General features: G+C 39.9%; 1 protein-coding gene across 4 annotated transcripts in view; it reads left to right on the forward strand.

Annotated features, from left to right (window-relative positions):
• csnk1a1 (casein kinase 1, alpha 1) overlaps positions 1–16,797 on the forward strand; it is a 29,756-nt gene extending 12,959 nt beyond the window's left edge. For 2 of the 4 annotated variants that reach the window (XM_028588649.1, XM_028588652.1), the window contains 6 exons: positions 6,182–6,321; positions 6,736–6,814; positions 8,282–8,356; positions 8,443–8,549; positions 8,950–9,098; positions 16,540–16,797. In XM_028588649.1, the coding sequence (XP_028444450.1) occupies positions 6,182–6,321; positions 6,736–6,814; positions 8,282–8,356; positions 8,443–8,549; positions 8,950–9,098; positions 16,540–16,547 (558 nt within the window). In that variant the 3' untranslated portion in view covers positions 16,548–16,797. Of the gene's footprint in view, positions 1–6,181; positions 6,322–6,735; positions 6,815–8,281; positions 8,357–8,442; positions 8,550–8,949; positions 9,104–16,539 lie in introns of those variants that run through there. The other 2 variants (XM_028588651.1, XM_028588650.1) reach the window with 2 other exon arrangements.
• Positions 16,798–18,451: the final 1,654 nt, after the last annotated feature.

Below are 18,451 nucleotides of genomic sequence, written 5' to 3' on the forward strand. Positions count from 1 at the left end.
TTTACCACAACACCAGCTGCCTCACAACAGCAGTTGTCGCTTTGCAATCATACCTAACTACACTGGTTTAAAGTGAATCAGACCACCAGCACCCATCTTGCACTCACAATACCCAATGTATTCCCCCCACCTCCCAGTGTGCACTTCATTAAAGTGAGAGAGGAAAGCAAACTTTCAATTAGCATTGCCTAGGGAGTAGCTATTGTCCCTATTTGTTGTAATAAAGGGTCCCAGTCCCTCTAATTGTGGCTGAAAAATCTTCTTGCCTACATTTAAAAGCCAGTTTTTAACGTTTGTCCTGATAGTAGTGAATGCATGTATCCAAGTGGAATGCAATGATTCATTCTGTAGTAATTCGCATTAAACCAAAATCATCTGAGCTAAAGCAGTATTGAACTTGATTAAATCTACTTATTATAAAATAGCAGGCTAGCTGACCAAAAGTAAGCAGTGTGGCTCCCAGAACTGTTTAATTAACAACCATACCGATAAATACAAAAGCTATGCCATCGAAAAGGAAGGGCAGAAAAGCTCTAATGAGAATGGTATCCGACAACGTCTAGATGACTAACCATAATATATGTGCATGACTCTTTTCATGAAATCCCAGCCGAGCTGCATATTGAAGGCAAATTGAGTCTGCCATGGGTCTTAAAGGCCCCCTCCAGTGTATTTTGACATTTTAATTTTCTTACTATGTTGACTTACCACACTGTTCATTAAATATTTTTGACAAATAACATAATTTTGTGCTCAAAGGTTATTGCTAAAATGGGAATATGACGTATGTCTATAGTAGAAGCTGCAGGTCATACGTCACCCTCCAAGCTTGCGCAATTCTCTTACTTAGTTAGGGGTAATGTTAGTTAGCTGATGGTAGGTGTATTTAGCTATCTTAACTTGTTACATTAGCTAACTGAGGGTCATTGTTTTATTTTTTGGTTTCCTTCACCTTAATTCAGCATATTGTTGTTTTCATAATAGCATTTGTGTATGCGGTGAACTGATGCAGTCAATGCAGTGGATTACACAAAATACCACCGTCATAAATGGCACAACACACTACTGTCTCCTGCTGTCTTCTTTACCGCCTCGACCGATAGACCTGTTTGGATGTTTGCACCATACACCAGCACCAGTCTTTTACAGGTCCAGATGCCGGGGAGCAGTGTTGTAGTCAAGACCACCCAAACCATGAACAAGCCATAACCAAGACCAGAGTGTATCAAGGCTGAGACAAGACCAAGACTTTTAGGGGTTGAGACTGAGTCAAGACCAAGACCAGACCAGTGCCACTCCCACACTGCATGACACGATAAAATGCTAACTATTGGCACTCCTAAAATTGATCTGAAAGATCCCATAAAAAATCTTAATCCATTTAATTTAGTGCAGCAAATTACCGTATTTTTTGGACTATAAGTCGCTCCGGAGTATAAGTCGCATCAGTCAAAAAATGCGTCATGAAGAGGAAAAAAACATATATAAGTCGCACCGGACTATAAGTCGCTTTTATTTTGAATTTTTTCATCTGTCAACTACACAGCAACCAGAACAACAGGCTGAATACGGTAGGTGTCCGGTATGTTAACGTAACACATTAACAGTTATTGAACTATACAATAGCACCCAGAACAACTAGCTACCAGGGCGTGGAGCATGGATGTATTAAAAGGCGTGGAGACGTAACTGCACCGTTGACGAGCCCCTCCCGACTCCTTCCTCCAGCTCTAGCCATCTCGCCTTCAGCCCGCGATTAGCCGATTAGCTTTCTTTGTTTTCTTCACTGCAGTAAGAGTCACCTGTTCGCCAGTCCCTCACAAGTTTCTCCCTCATTTCAAACTTTCTTTCTGCTGCTCCATTACCGTTTTCGGCTGCATATTTTACTACCTGCAGTTTGTAATCGCTTTTCTTTCTCAGTTGTCTTTATGAGCAGCATATAGTTGTCCATAGAGCGCCCTCTCGCGGCTGTAGACGGTAATGTTTTCAGTATGAATTAACATTTAAAAACATGTTAAATTAATAATATTTTCATATATAAGTCGCACCTGACTATAAGTCGCAGGACCAGCCAAAGTAAGAATGTGCGACTTATAGTCCGGAAAATTCGGTAGTCTTTTCTCTCAACAACAAAAAAAAATCTCTTAAGGATCACAGCAACCCCCTCAAAAAAGGTCTCAAGTTCCACACCGGACCAAGAAACTAAGCTTAGTTGACGCCTCTTGCGCTTAATAGTAAATCTTTGATTTTGTTCTTGTGTTCCGATGTCTGCTCTAAGGAATAACAGCCAGTACGCGTGGTTTGCAGGTGGAATCACGGTAGAAATGTGGAGAATTGGAGCAGTCTGCTTCTGTACAATGGATGACTAAGAAAGACTGACTTTTTTTTTTTTTTTTTTTTTTACTTGTTGCCAAGGGCTGGCAAGCTACGAGACACACTCTGGACGGACACTGGTGAGAGGCAGTGCACCATCTTGGTTTGAAAGTGCTGGCATCCAGGCACTCTGGTCGGTAGCGCAGGGCAGTGTGATTAAAAGGCCGTTATCACTACACACTGATGTAAATAATCAGAGGAAGGTAATCGGGGTGAATGCCAGTCCCCGATCAGTTAAAAGATGCCCATATCAGCTCTGATCCCATATTTGTAATCGGGATAGGGCCATCCCTACGGTCAGTTTAATAAAGCACCAGGGTTAGAAAGTAACATTAAAGCATGGGTTAAATTAGCGGAGGTAACTAAACATTGTTTCCCCGGCAGTAACCTTTAGTGTTATTAGTTAGTATGACAAATATATACAATTTGAGTTGCAATGGCTGTTCATGTAGGATATCCACTCGTGCTTGTTGACTCCAGGGAAATGAAGACCTTAATACGCTGCATCCACGTTCAGAAACACACACACGGTGAAATACTTCACACAGCGGAAATATTAATTTCCAAATAGTCGCCAGAACCTGCTTGCAATTGACTTCGGTGGCAGTGTGTGACGTTTTTCCAGCTAAATGTGCTGCGTTTGAAGTCTTTCACGCATGCGGGTCACCACATTCAAAGGCTCACTCACAGAGACTCGTGCCTTTTTTATTAGTAAGATACAATCAAGTAAAAGGAATGGGGTCAATAAACTAACTTAAACACAGCTCTTTATGTAAAATGTGAATCCAGCTTGTGTATATCAGTCTTCAAATGTAAATTATTTTTGAAAAGGTGAAAGTGTCATTGTAATCCCCTAGATACGAAGAAGCTTAGCTTCTGTGAAGCTGCTTGATCAACGTCTAAGCAAACTGTCTCATTCATCTGCTTCAAGTGAAAATACTCACATTTACATGATTTAAAAGTAGTTGCTTATTACTGCCAGTTGTTACACACAAGGGTTAAAAATAATTATATTAATATTTTAAACAAGGTTTTAATGTATCCCAGGATACATCTGTTGGTTATGTAATGTTATATGAAGGAAACTTGACAAAAGAACATTTACCCTTATTAGCCCAGGATGTTCGGAGTTGCTATGGCAACAAGTGACAGCTACCGCTAGCATGGCTTTAGCCCAACATTCCGACCAATTATCACTTATATACTTACAATTTGGCACATCTAAACAAAATCAACAATTCCCATCAACAGTCATAACCCTTAGGACCTCAGTACATGTTAGCAAACAAGTTGTTCTTTACAGATTAGAAAAGTAAGCGCACAAATCCCCGTGGATCGACGCTAGCACAATGTATGCTAGTCGTTTGCGCTACAGTGTCGTCATTTACAGTAACGTTACTAATTTCACAACGCACGATAGTAGATTAAACACAACAGACAGACTAACGTTACATTACTCAAACGCATGGCGTTTAGGTACTTCGGTGGATTTTTAACGTTCCAAAGCCGACTTGACTTGCAACTGTGGTTGGGGTGTCCTCCTAGGATAGCTACTATTCTGTGACGCGACAGCGTGCACGCAGGTATTGTAAACGTGTTTGATGGATGCAAACAAATGTGAACCATCTCATTTATAACATGCTTTAATGTTTTAATTGCGGTTAAACAAGGGAACTGCGATTACGGGACAATTAGGTAATAATTGTTACCTACCTATACACGTGTACATTATAATGCAAAACATTTCACTTAAGCAGATATAACATAATGAGTCATTTGAAAATGTAAAAGAGAATTGACTGGCTAATATGGTGACACACTTCAGGTGTACTGGGGAGGAGATGCACCTAAAATCTCACTAATGCAGTCTATTTAAACCAGTAGTTTATCGTAAGTTACCAGAATTTCAAGAAACAATATGTCCAAGCTGCTATACTAGATTGTCTGGTATGGTCACATTTGGTCATAGCAGGTTATATTCTGAATGGGCGAGGAGTTTCCATACGTTGTGCAAAGTGTCAGTATCATATTGTCTTAGTTTCCATGTTGTGGTCACTTAAGTGTGTTTGAAACACTTTTCCAATAGGGTTTCTCTTTAATTATGCATCTAGTTTGAGGACGGGGGAGTTTCAACTGCCGTTTCACTACTGGTTGTGTTCCTTTTGATAGTAACTATAAGGGTTGTAAATCAGTTGTCTTTAGTTAGGCTTTGACTGCGTTCTGTTTCAGTGTAGGTTGTCACATCAGTATTCATTCTGGTCTTTGACTTCATGGCAATAGAAGCCCTCTTGTCAGGTTTGTATTAGAACACTTGTGGGATATGACCTTCATATGGGTTGTATTCAGGTTGAAGATGATTTAATGAAACAATCACTAAATGCACTAGTTGAAGAGATTTTGTATACCTTACATTACTTCCCAACACCTGCTGTTTAATAGCACCAGTCTGAATAGCTTGACTCCTGGATAGTAGTGTGTGACATTTATCTTCAAATGAGATTCAACTGTCAGCATTGCTCTGCAGAGGTGTGCTCTGACTGTTACACCAGAAACGCATTGCTTTTCACAGTGACGGATTTGGCAAACATTGACGAGCTATGGGTTATGGATCAACAGGGCTGGTCTTAATGATTGAGGATGTATGCAGATGGATAAGCTGTCACAGGATAACATGAATGCAGAGCCCTCAGCCTCAGTCATTCTGTACCCTGTTGAACTCCTGTTATGCTGAGACAGGTACTCTTGCTGCCGGTCCCAGTTGCCTTTTTTGGCCTAGAAAGCCCATATGTAGCCACGTTGTCTGGACGTTTAGATTCGCAGTTGGCACAAACAGTGAGGTTGGGGTGATTTTTTTTATTTTATTTTTTTAAGTGTGCCTTTTTGGTCCGCTTCTTCATGAAGTGTTGAACTTGTGCATGACCACGGAGTATACCTTGGATGTATACAGTGCTCTAGCGCACGAGCATTAAGAATTACAAATGACATCTGTCATTTTGATTGATGACTCTGCAACACTGTTACCCACAATAACTCAACCTCTACAAGAACGTAAATAAGTGGCATTAATGTCAATCAAAATGGCCGACTGATGAACAACATAGTTTTAGGAAAGCTAAACTGCAGCTGCTAAACTGGACAAGTAAGGCACCCATTACATTTTAGGGTTAGATGAAACTGGGCAGCTTGGTGAGTCAAGTGTGAAACAAACAACCTCATTCAATCTACAATGGATCAGCACAGTGCTAATTGTATTCAGTTGCCGAATCTTTTGTATACAGAAATCATAAGCTAATTACCATCTTTCATAGCCTCTTCACTAAACTGTTTTTTCATTCACTGGCTCTAACACTCATGATAAAAATGTGTAAATTATATTAACTTCATTTTGTATTATTATTATTATTTTGTTTACAACCTCTGAAAAGGTTCTTTAACTATTCAAATAAAAACAACCATGCACCATCACTATCATAGTGTACAAGGGGAGGAAAAAATCTCTCATGCAGCTTTCACAGAACTCATTGGGTCTTAATTGTGTACAGCTACTGTTACCACATTGAAGCTATAAGTGACTTTATGTTAGTTGTTAATGACACTTTCCCCCTGTGCATGGTAATGTTGTAACAAGGATCTCCTTAATCAATGCAATAATGTTGAGAAATGCATGTTATGTAGCAAGACTCAGCTAAAATTAATTAAAATATGTAATTTTGTGCATCTTCATTTCTGATTTTAACTTTTGGATTGTCATTGCTCTGTGGGACGTCACTGGCAAATAACCACCATGTGTTCTCTCCCTCTCCGTCAGTTGTTCCTTATTGACTTTGGTTTGGCGAAGAAGTACCGAGACAACCGAACACGACAGCACATCCCCTACAGAGAAGACAAGAACCTGACTGGCACAGCACGCTATGCCTCCATCAATGCACACCTGGGCATTGAACAGAGGTCTGTGCAAATATTTGATTTCATTCAAGTCGTTTGGATTCATTCGTCAATTCATTCATTTAATTTGATTCTCAAGGATAATTTTCAAAGAAAAGCAATATCCCCTTTTTTAAGATGAATGTTCCTAGAAATAAAGCCAGTAATTAAAATGGTCTTGGCATTTGAAAACATGGGAACTGGTTTCTCGGTTGAGCTAAGCAATCTTTGCAAGTTGCTGTTTATCCTGGTCTTACATTGGTGCAACCAGCTTCTCACTAAATGTTTTGTTTTCCATGACAGTAATACATGAAATGTATATATGATATATAAATATTTATGAATGCAAATATGTCAAAGAGGCAGTGACGCCCTGCATCTGTACTTAACAAATACAGTTTTTATTCCATTATATTTGATCAATATTGTTGTGTGCAGTCGCCGTGATGACATGGAGTCACTAGGCTATGTGCTGATGTACTTCAACAGAACCAGTCTGCCGTGGCAGGGATTAAAGGTATGGACATATAACAGACTGCCACATCACAATTTAAATAGATTTTTTTTATTAATAAAAAACAATATTTACAATAAAATGGTCCCTCCTGGACTGGCCGCCAAAGGCAGTTGCTATGGAACGCTAGCATATTTCCTTTTTATCATCACATCCTAGCATGACATTGATTACATATTTGACTATTTACATTAATTTGTAGGTTCCCTTTTATTGTGCAACCACTGAAACTGTGCAGCATCAGTAGGATGACTTTGAAAACTGCTTGTAGCCTTTGCATGTCTTGTCTCGGTGGAGGTGTATCGCTTGTATTGGCGAGGATGTTGCTCCACTTTTCTCCGGTCACTAAGTTTCGGCCGCCAATAGCTCCGGAGAGAGGTTTTGCACTTGTGGCCACTTAACGGCAATAATCTCTCTTGTTTCAAGACCCGCATCAGAGTTTCTGAATCATGGTGCGGCAGAGGCAGCGGTTAGTGTATTTCTGTGTTCCGGCTTGCCTGCAAATTCTGGGCAACATTGTTGCAAGATGATTGCTCTCTAGTGTACCTGTAACACACAGCAAATAACATTTTATACATTTAGGCTGTAACTTGGGTCATTTACAACAAGAATAGCCAATAGCAAGAATAGCCATGTTTTTTTAGTTAACCCAAGTACCCAAGTTAAGGGTAGCATAGTTTCTTTTTTATATATAACTTGGGTTAACTAAAAAACATATGCACTCTGTCACTCTGTCAACGCCGCAGTTTAACTGAAGACAGAAGGCTAGTGCGTCCAAGGGTAGGTGGGAGAGATCTTTCTCTGTATATGAAACTGGTGAGAATTGTCAGGCTGTTCACACATAAAGCCGCTTGTGCTCTTTATTCTTCTCCATTGGGTTATTGTGATTCTTTGTATGCTTATTGAAGGCCAGTGTTGCATTCCTAAGGCTGTTTGTGTCTCTTTTAATCATGAATGACGTGGGTTAGAGCTGCCACTAGCCTTCATTTCCTCTGCACCCAAAGTGTAGTTGAACACCAAACCACACTTTGTTCACTGGCCCCTCCGGGGTGTTGGGATCCAGCGCCGCCTTTGTCGAGTTGAAGTCATCTTCTGATATTGACGCACGTCGAGCGATCACGTCGAGTCCCTTCTTTCTGTGTTTTCACAACCCCAATGAATAAATTGTTGCATGTTGTAAACTCTGTCTTTGAGTAGACCCAAGGAGCGACTGAGCGGTGGGTCATTAATGTAACGGTTAAGTTTAGCACTGAGACCAGCCCAGCTGCTCAGGCCATAGAGCTCAAAATGTCATTGGCCCGTCCCTTTGACACGGTCTTGAGGTCTAAAACCGTTTATCCGTACACCGGTCTTCAAAGCACTTCACGGCCCATTTTGTTTGCTTAACGGTGTGTCACAAGAGAGTATAAAAAAAAAATTGGAGTGGTAGAGTGTCGCTAGTAGCATTGTTAATGTGTCTGTGTTTCTCAGGCTGCTACAAAGAAGCAGAAGTATGAGAAGATCTCGGAGAAGAAGATGTCCACCCCTGTTGAGGTCCTCTGTAAGGTAAGGGAACGTTAAAACTGTCACCGTGGTAAAAGTGATCTCACTCCACAGTCACACAACTTAATTGTATGAATTCGTGTTTCCAGGGTTTTCCAGCAGAGTTTGCTATGTATCTGAACTACTGCCGTGGCTTACGCTTTGAGGAGGCTCCAGACTACATGTACCTGCGCCAACTGTTCCGCATCCTTTTCAGGTAAACACGCGTACACATGATAAACAGACATAAGGAAAAATGCCATTTTGCTGTGGCCAGTCTTCATGCCCGCCCTGATTCAGGTCCGTCTTCTGTGCTACTTATGAGAAAATGTTTACTAGCAAGTTTGCAATGTAGTTACTAAAGGCTGCTCCAGTCATCCCCTGTGCTGGATGAAATGACAGTGGCCATCAATTACACTTTTTCTTGTCATTCCACTGTTTGTATACCGCTATTTCTGTAGTATAAACACATGAACAAAGCAAGCTACATTAAGGGAAGACTGATTTCTATGCCATCGCCTCTTCTTGTCTGACTTTGCCCCCAATCTCTTGCGTCTTTCCCCCTGCCATTGTTTTCCTTGCTTCATTACTTATTTCCTATATTCTATGTATTTTAGGACTCTGAACCACCAGTATGACTACACATTTGACTGGACCATGCTGAAACAGAAAGCAGCCCAGCAGGGGGCCTCCTCCGGGGTCCAGGGCCAGCAGGCACAAACCCCCACAGGCAAGCAAACTGACAAACCCAAGCCTAACATGAAAGGTTAGTAGCAAACAGCCAAGTGACGTTTTTTTTACAGACACCAATTGCTCATATACTCATTCAGTATTGTATTTAGGACTATTAGATATTGTTTTATTCCCTAACCCACACCCCAGTGCCCTTTTTTTTTTTTTTTTTAAAACGATAAAACACCAAATTGGAAATCAAAAGCAAATAAAGCTTCTTATTCCTGTTGGAATGATGAAGCCAAACAGCATTAAAAGTTTCAGGAGGCACCCTAAAAGAACAGAAAATCCCAAATAAAATAATTTGATACAATTGGTCTGTCTTGCAGAAGCAAAGACGTCCTTGGGGAATTTGACTACTAACTTTGCAACCATGCTATTCTGTTCCTTTGTTGGGACTGGACCACAGGCTCTCTCTGTTGGGACACTGTTTTAATGCTGACCAACTCACTCTGATAACACACCTCTGACTCTTCTGCAGTCTGTCTTTATTAACATTCCCTCTCCAAACTGGACAATGTTGAAAATTATTTTTCATTGTTTTTCCCTCTTTACTTAACACTTGTTTTCCCATGCTATTTGACTGACATTAACGATCCACACCTGGTGTCAAGCAGATGGAGACTAGGTGTGTCGTTATTGGAAACGACAACCTGAGGAATATTGGTCCTTCAGGACTGAAATAAATGGTACACCTATGAGTCACTGTATGTGGACGTTTCCACGGTCACTCTACTGGGTGGCAAACAAGTCAGGTCAGCCACGGTACATTCACACAGCACTGTTTTTGGTAAGGTCTAAAAGTACACTATGGTAGTATTACACTCAACCAACATCAGAAAAGACGGTCTGCAATACGTGCAAAGAAGGTGTCTGCATGGGAAGAGCAAGGGCTCTTTTTTTTTTTTAATAAGATAATGTTGACAAGTTCTCTTTTGCAGCATTTAATTAAACATATGCTTGAACACATTTAAACAGTTTTTGTTGGTGTTTGTGTTATTTTAAATTTTGACATTCATTTTACTACAAATGTATATCAGTTCCAAATATTGGTATCTGGTCTCCTCGATTACCGATAATTGGTATCAGCCCTAAATAAAAACCATATCAGTCAACCCCTATTTTTTTGTAAATACTTGGCTCCTAGCCAACCTTAAGAGGAGTGGAGCACCAAACACCAGCTGACCAACTCACACTGCAGCTTTCACAACTCCCAGCCAACTCTGGAGTGAGAAAATAACTCAAGAACAATGGCTAACAATTGCTTGCCAAACAATTAACCTCTGAATTGATTAGGGCCCTGTTTCAAGAACAGTCATCCCTACCTTTGCCATTTTGTGAAGTATTCTGTTTTCAGTCATTGTTTTCTAACCTTATGTCATGTTTTTAAAATGTTTTGTGAAATGTTATATTTACTGTTGTGTTTTAACCAGTTTTGCATATCAGGACCACCATTATTTTGTCTGTTTTTTTTAGATTGATCAAGTCATGAGTTTGAGTTGCACTTGACTTTACTACTTTGCCAGGTAGTTCTTCCACTTGCTGTTCAGTGTAGGCTTCAACAGGTCCAGTGTGGAATGTCAGTCAGGTGTGTCTGACATGCAGCGGCTTTTCTAGTTCCACCCGTGAGCTATCAAAGGGACTCAGACAGCTTTCCAGTAATGTTATGTACAATGTATTCCAACTTGTAATGCTTTAAAACATTATATCATGTTTGTGCTTTCTAATAGCTCTCACTTTTAAAAAAAAGTCTTTATTCTTAGTTTTTCATATTTTTCTCATTAATTTTCTCATACATTTCCAGTTGGGCACGCAGTGATTAAGAATAACTGATTTGAAGGTTTTAAATCCACCTTACCTGCCATAAACGCGGCAAGTCTTCACTTGCATAGTCCAAGTTTAAAAAGCTGATCTTAACTTAAAAAGATGTTCAAATCAGACCCACTTATCACCCACCCTCTAATGAATATAACTGCATCTTCGGTCACTGTTAAAGCCACACACTTCTTTGCTGAAAGTCTTTGTTGCACCCACAGAAAATGAGTTGGTTTCAACAGAATGCTAGCTTAAAAGCATTTGAAAGAAGAAATATGACTGGTCCAGAAACTAAACAAACGCAATGAAAAGTAGACAAAGTAGATTTCAGAGCTTATTGTTTAACACACGTATCCGGTTGGTCCAGCCTGCTCTTGCCTTCTCGTACAATCTCACCATCTCTACTAGATTGTTAGTTTGCTGTTGGCATGATCTCAGGGAGCATCACGGCAGGAGACACCCAGTCTGACAGGAAACCTCTGCCGAGGCCAATGGCTCATTAAATGCTGTTCCAACATGCCCATTTCTCCCTCTGCCCAACACACTCAACATTAACATATTTGCTAGCAACAATGCACCCGATGTTTTAGAGTACTTAACTACCTTCAGTAGTGTGAATCCACAGTTGGAATTCTTTTTGCGCCCTCTGAGAAACGTAAAGCAGTCACATTAATGGCCTTTCACTACAGTGTGCTGTCGGTACACAATTTCCCTGTTGATAAACCGGCAAAGGTCACATGTATTGAATTAACTGATGCAGTTTTTATCAATTTTAATTCAATTTTCCCAAGTAATTTAATGTAAGACCTGTAGTGTGTTTGACAGTTAATTGTTTAAAATGCAAGCTTTCAGATTTTCTTTTAATTCATTATTTCAACGGTGTGGCTTCTGTCTGATAGAACACTGGCACGTTGTAGAGTTAGAACACGGTCTAAAGTTTAAGCTTTTAACAGTCTTTATAGGTTTTTTTTTTTAAGGTTAATCCCAGGTCTTAAGGATGGTTCAGTTATCAGGTTGTACAAAAGAAACTGTCGGCTCTACTCAGATCTGTTCCAACACTGCCCTATTGGTGGATGTGAGGCAGGCAATTACTTTTTTTTTTTTAAGAGGAAAATGTCAGTTTTTTTATTTGACATGAACTTTAGCCCATCTGCTCTAAAAACCTGAGAGTAGCATCCTTAATGCCTGTACTGTCTATCTCAGTGAGGCTTTTTTAGTTACATCGAGGTTAAATAAATGTTTTTTTTAATCATAGTTATTTGTATGCGGGCAGTGCAGAACACTTCAAACCACTCAATGAATGAGCATCAACCTTAATGGATTATTGTTATCCAACCAACCAGGGTTGAATGTGGGCTGAACACTGCTTAGCTTTCTTTATGAAAGACGGAACACCCGTTCATACCTGAATATATCTTAATCATCCCACATAAAACACAGGGTGTGCTAAAGTGGCATTAGGTTTCAACCCTAGTTGGCTTTTATTGAGATGTAACTGTCTGCACAGATCTATTGTAACCAGTAGCTTTTTCTAACTTCAGCATTGTTCCTTTTAAAGGTGTTTACACAAATGGAAACAGAACGTTGAAGTGCTGTTTTTTTTTTTTTTTTTTTCACCTCATAGCCTACCAGGAATGTTTGGTGATGTTTCTTTGGTGGGCAAGGAGTTTAAAACATGCAAACGCATGAACGCCTCACTGTGTGAAAGTGATGAATGTTGTGTAAGTCAACAAGGTGCTGTAACTACACCTGCATCACCTAAACATGCAACTCTTTTTTTCGGCTTGTCTATGGTGCAAACATAAAAAAAAGTTTTTGCACTTTTTTTCAAATACCAATGTATTTTGCAATTGCCAATTCAACTTGCAATTTTGTCATGCAATTTTAAATGTGCTTTTTGCAATTAACTATTTAATATGCATGGTTATGCCATTCTCAATTCAGCTACATTTTTTGACTAAATTTGAATGTAAGCTCAATCAATTGCATTTTATATTGCCATGGTTTTTTTTGGTGTCAAATGGCAATTCACTGTGCCAGCAAAATAGCGCAGCCAAGTCTGTTGCATTACATTTACTTGGCCTCTTTATTCAAATGGCAATTTAATAAGTCCTCTCATCAAGGCCGGTCATTAGTTAAGATCACACTCCCCGTTTAGTGAACGCAGGCTGTGTTAAGAAGAACCGCCTACTCTCTCCCCAGTCTACGCGCCACTGACAGAGCCTGTAATACCGGTCATTTTTATCTGAACACCTGTGGTGTCGAGGCCTGTTAGGGCAGGAAGTTCTTTCACCCTCTGGGAGAGCGTTTGCACCCTATCAAAGACATCAGTTGCCGATGCTCGATCCACGTCATCTGCTAAAGCATTTTTTAAGTCCCGTTCAGACCAAATATTCGCAACAGGACACAACACTGTTTTAGAACGTTGCATGGAAAAGTTCAGCTCAGTCTCAGCTCAACTCAAGCCAGCTTATGGCGGCGCCGGCGACTCAGCTTGTCAAGGCACCAGTGCCTGGTTTTAGAACGAAAGGCACATCACCTGTTTTAACAGCCAATAGCTGAGTCAGCTGGTCAAGTCAACTGTTTTATATCTACGAGTTACAAATGGTCAACTGGTCGAAATGGCAGTTTTGGACGGAGGCTCAACGAGTGCTGGCAAGCACGGTATACGGTCGAGCGAACTAGAGTGACTGAAGAGAGCGAGTAGCGTTGGAAGGAAAACGTGAATCAGAGAAATAAAACAGTTTTTTGTTGTTTTGTCACTACTAGAAATGCAACTGTAGCAAGTATCTCACTTATCCTCATTCATATTTTTAGACACTACATATGATATTCAGCTACAAAAAAGCCTGAAAAGTAAGAAAGTAGAACTGAAGTACAGAGTCGCGACTCCTCTCATTGCAAATCTCTGGTCTGAACTGAGCTGCAACAAGTTCATCTGTGGCAATTTTAGCATTAATGTATAATAACATGTTAGCACCTGTGGGCCAAATCCCGCAAAACCTCTGCTTTGCCTCTGGTACTCATTTCCTTCGTTGGTTGGTTTAGGTTTGGGTTAGAGATGGCCAATCAGAGGCAGAGTAGAGTAGTCCTCCCAGGTTGTTGGTGGGGAACCTCCTTGATCAGATGACTGACAGATTAAATTTCCATTTAAATAAAGTAAATAATATGAAATGCAGTTGATTGAACGTTCATTCAAATTTTTTGCCAAAATAATTTAACCTGAATTGAGATTGAATTGCCACTGTGCAAATGAAATTGTCAATTACAAAATGCATATTACATTGTTATGATAAATTTGCAAATTAAATGGACAAATGCAAAATGTTTTTCCATTTGAATGAGACAAAAAAAACATTGCTAAATGAAATGCAACTGATTAAGCTTTCATCTAAATTTTTGCCAAAATCATTTTAACTTAATTGAATTGCAGTAGCATTGTCACTTAACATATTAAATAGTTAATTGCAAAAAGCTTGTTTTAAATTGCATGACAAATTGAATTGATAATTGCAAAGTACATTGTCATTTTCAAAAATGTCCATACAAAACACTTGACTAAGAACATAGAGCAGAGAATGTGAAGCTGGTAAAAACTAGAGTAAATGATAAATTATTTTTGCACAAGCCATCATCCTTATGAAATTGAGTTGTTACAATACAACAACCATAGAGGAGTGTTTATGATCTCCTGACCTGAGGGCAGACACAGTGTCACATCTGGCATGGTTAATACATTTAACACAGTTCTGCTAGTAGGGTTACTGTTTGCACAGAAACATGCTTAAAGGACCATTCCAGCGCAAAAGGAACCTAGGGGTTAATAACACGTGTACAGAGTTCACCGTTCTCTGGGATATGTTTTCATGCTAATCGAATGGGACCAGTTTTATTGCAAACCGCTAATTAGCTTATAAAGCTAGTTGTCGGGCATGGGTAAAGTAAAAAGAAATCTTATTTTAATCACATCAGAGTGGCACTGAGAAACTTCCTGCTTCCACGGACTAATTTCACCTCAGAATAATAGCAGACCACCACTCACAATATCGGCACATTCTGAGAAGTTAAGCCCTCTCAAATATCATGAGCTATGTTACCTCTCATTTTAGATGATCATGCTGTTATGATGAAAGGGTTAAATAAAGTTATTGTTGAGAAAATATGTAGATGTTGAGATGTACAGTATCACATGTTACCGCATAGTCTAAAAATGTCAAGATATTATTTATAAGCCATATTGCCCAGCCCTTCTATGAGCTGCTGTGAGCCGATGTGCACACTGCCATATGTACAGCCGTAGAAAATCCAGTCATCTAACCTCTTGCGAACCAAAAACTACCTGTTAAACTACATGATCAGCTGTTCTCTGTTCAATCCAGTGTACTCAATTTATCGCTGTGATGGACCAGATTAATTGGATATCGCGAACCACTAAACTTGCTGACATCCACACACAATGAAGTAGAATTTTCTGTAAGCTGGAAGACTCGGGACAATGCTTTCCTGTGTGAGGAGATGAGCTGATTGATGAACTCCCACAGAGTGCAGTGAACACAAAGCATGGGTGCAGGGTTTTCCTCTCAAACAGTGTAAAGATAATGAATGTTCTCCCTTATTGCCTCTGCAGACGACATTGTATTGTGGGAAACGGAATATTTTTTTCATGTATCTGGCTTTTTTTGTAGACACGACTTTAGTTAAAGCACTAGTCGGTGAGATTCTTTGGACAAATAAACACTCGGCTACATACAGAGAGTAACAGAACACTTCAACATTATTATCAGTCCCTCCAGAAAAACGCGATTATGCAATCGCATAATTCATAACATAATCAGCCAAAGTCCGCATATTTATGCGGGGCCCGCATTTTTTTCGAATACGCCACACTTTCGCCACATAAATTGCTGATTTCCGCGCAAAATATGCGGGGCTTGTATGATTTCATAATCCCTGCATTTTCGTTGCAAAAAGTCACCTATGTCTTAGCAGAAAAGTTGAAAAATGTTGCGTTTAATTCACACAAGAGCAGTCATTTTCCCCTGTTGCCATGGGAAGGTTATGAAGTGAAGTAATTACGCGACGTGAACATCGAAAAGCAGGGTGTTGGGGCAATCACTTTCTTCCCCCTTTTTCATCAAACCGCAATTTTTGCAAGTTCACGCATAAAATTGCATAAATATCACGCATATTCCATCACATTTTTTTAAGAAAACATGCCGCATAATCCAGGATTTTTGCCCGCAACGATCACAAAAAACTGCATTTTTCTGGAAGGACTGTATTCTAGACCTATTCGACACCTATTATTTAAGTGCTCTACATATTAGAAGGTGCAGCATCCTCACACAGGGTCAGTCCCTTTTTTTGTTTCACAGTTTGTTCAGCAGTGCAACAAATGAGTTGTGAGCCCGGTTGGGTCGGAGTGATGGCGCCCTATGCCATCTGCCTGATGCTAACCGCTCCAATACACTCTGCGATAGCTCTTAAGTACTCGTCTGCCCTTTGCTCACCACTCAGGACTCCCAGGTCAACGTCTTGCAGCTTTGCTGTTGAGCCAGCGTCTCCGTCTGTATCGCTGCCACCTCCGTCTGTCTCGTCTGTGGGCGTCTGAACCACGTGGTAATAACGCTGCCTTGTGTTTTCTGTCTGTGTGTCTGTAGGTTTCTGAGTGGTCTCTGCCCAGAGCGGAGCAGCAGAAGCGTTGGTGACCAGGACCAACAAGTCTCTCTTCCTGGACAAGCGACAAACAGAAAGTCTGTGTCTCTCCTTCCATAATAACTATCTATGTAATGGAAATGTATAGATTCACACACGCCTTTGTAAGCTGTGGTATCTATATATTCATATGTAAATATAATAAAACTCTGCACTCCGAAAGAAAAGAAGAATGAAAAAGCAGGGTTTTTTTTTTTTTTTTTTTTTTTTTGGATGTGGAGGCTGTAGCCCCCTGCCCCCACCCCAGACACACACCCTCCCCCATCCATCCCTGTCTCTGTCCTCCTTTCAGTGTTGACTTTTTGTAAGGTTTCTTTGGAAACTGAAGTTAAGAAGATAGTCATCTGACCCTGTTATTTTTATTTTTTCCCCAGTGGAAACATCTCAAAAGCATCTTTTCTCCTCTTCACTCATCAATTATTTCACCCCCCTCCCACTCCCCCTTTTACCAAGCAAATGTTAATACATGTAAACCTAAAATCTGTTCTCCCTTTTTTGTTTCTGAAATAATTGAATGATGCAACCCTGGATGTTATTTACTAAAAAGAAAAATCAAAAATGTTGGATTTCCTTTCTTGTTTTCTTTTTGTTTTCCTATGGTGATTAGGAGTTTGCCTGTTGACAATATAAGCAGCTGATGGCAACAGTCAATGGTAGAATGATACTCTGGCTCTCTCCCTCTCTCTTTAGAGCTCTGAATTATTATTAAATCTGTTGTAAAATGGTCTTCTCCAAAAATACCAATAAAAATATTACATAAGTCAGACCTCCAAGCACAAGTCATTATCCAGCACCTGCACAGTGAAATTTTGTCTTTTCTTATACAAATTGCATTGTCAATAACTAATTTAAGTCCCCCGTCACCACACCATGAGTGTTCTTACGATACGCCTCCACCGCTGATGTGTTACACATGCAGTACTGATCAGTATCAAGTCGGAGTACGTAAACCCACAAAAAGTCTTCTTAAACATTTTCTAGTTAAATGTGTAGTACCCAAAGTGGGTCAGTTATTCTGCTTGATTGACAATAAACCTCAAAACAATGGAAACTACATTGCTGCTGCACAGCAGCTGGAATGAATTGGGACAGCCCTCTGCCAGTTAGGCTGTTATTTGAAGAGTCAAAGTGTGCTGGATCACGAGTCTACACTATGTATTGAGTTTAGTTAAAAATGAGCACCACAAGCTACTGAAGGTAAACTACATGTGGCAACTTCATCAGAGAGGTCGGTCAATAATATTGATTCATTATAAAAAGTTAGTTGGGATACAAAATGCATTATTTAAACCACTGAATCGGGTCATATCCATACTATTAAATGATTTTAAATTGTAAAATCTAAAACAATGCTGACACTTCCCACTGCTGCCTGTTATCCAACAAAATTCAAGATTATACTGGATGGATAAGACTAAACGTACAGGGCTCTTAAAGCCCAACTCATTTTTTTTTATCCCAAATTACAAGTCATTTAAGAAGACAAGCATTTCTGCCGTCGGTGCTGAGTCGTAGGAATTTGAAGGGAAGGGAGGGGGAGTTTTGGGAGGAATAGTAAAAGTGGCAAATGTTTAGTATAGTTTGGGTGAACTGAAACCTGTCTACAAGGTAAGCAACACTGCACCGTTATCTTGCTGTTCTTCTTTTAGGAAAAGTACACAGTGCTGGGGTATTGTCAGAAGTTCAGATGCTGAACCCCCCCCCTTCCCCTAATGATTACTCAATCAACAAATCATTAACAACACTAGAAGATTATGTTCATCCAAAGTATTGTTTGACAGCACAACAAGTTGTATACATTTCTTTTTATTAAAGTTAATGGTTGTGAAATTGGGATTGCAGTGGACAGACCAATAA

This window comes from Perca flavescens, chromosome 10 (assembly GCF_004354835.1).
Source record: "Perca flavescens isolate YP-PL-M2 chromosome 10, PFLA_1.0, whole genome shotgun sequence".
Classification (NCBI taxonomy): Eukaryota; Metazoa; Chordata; class Actinopteri; order Perciformes; family Percidae; genus Perca; species Perca flavescens.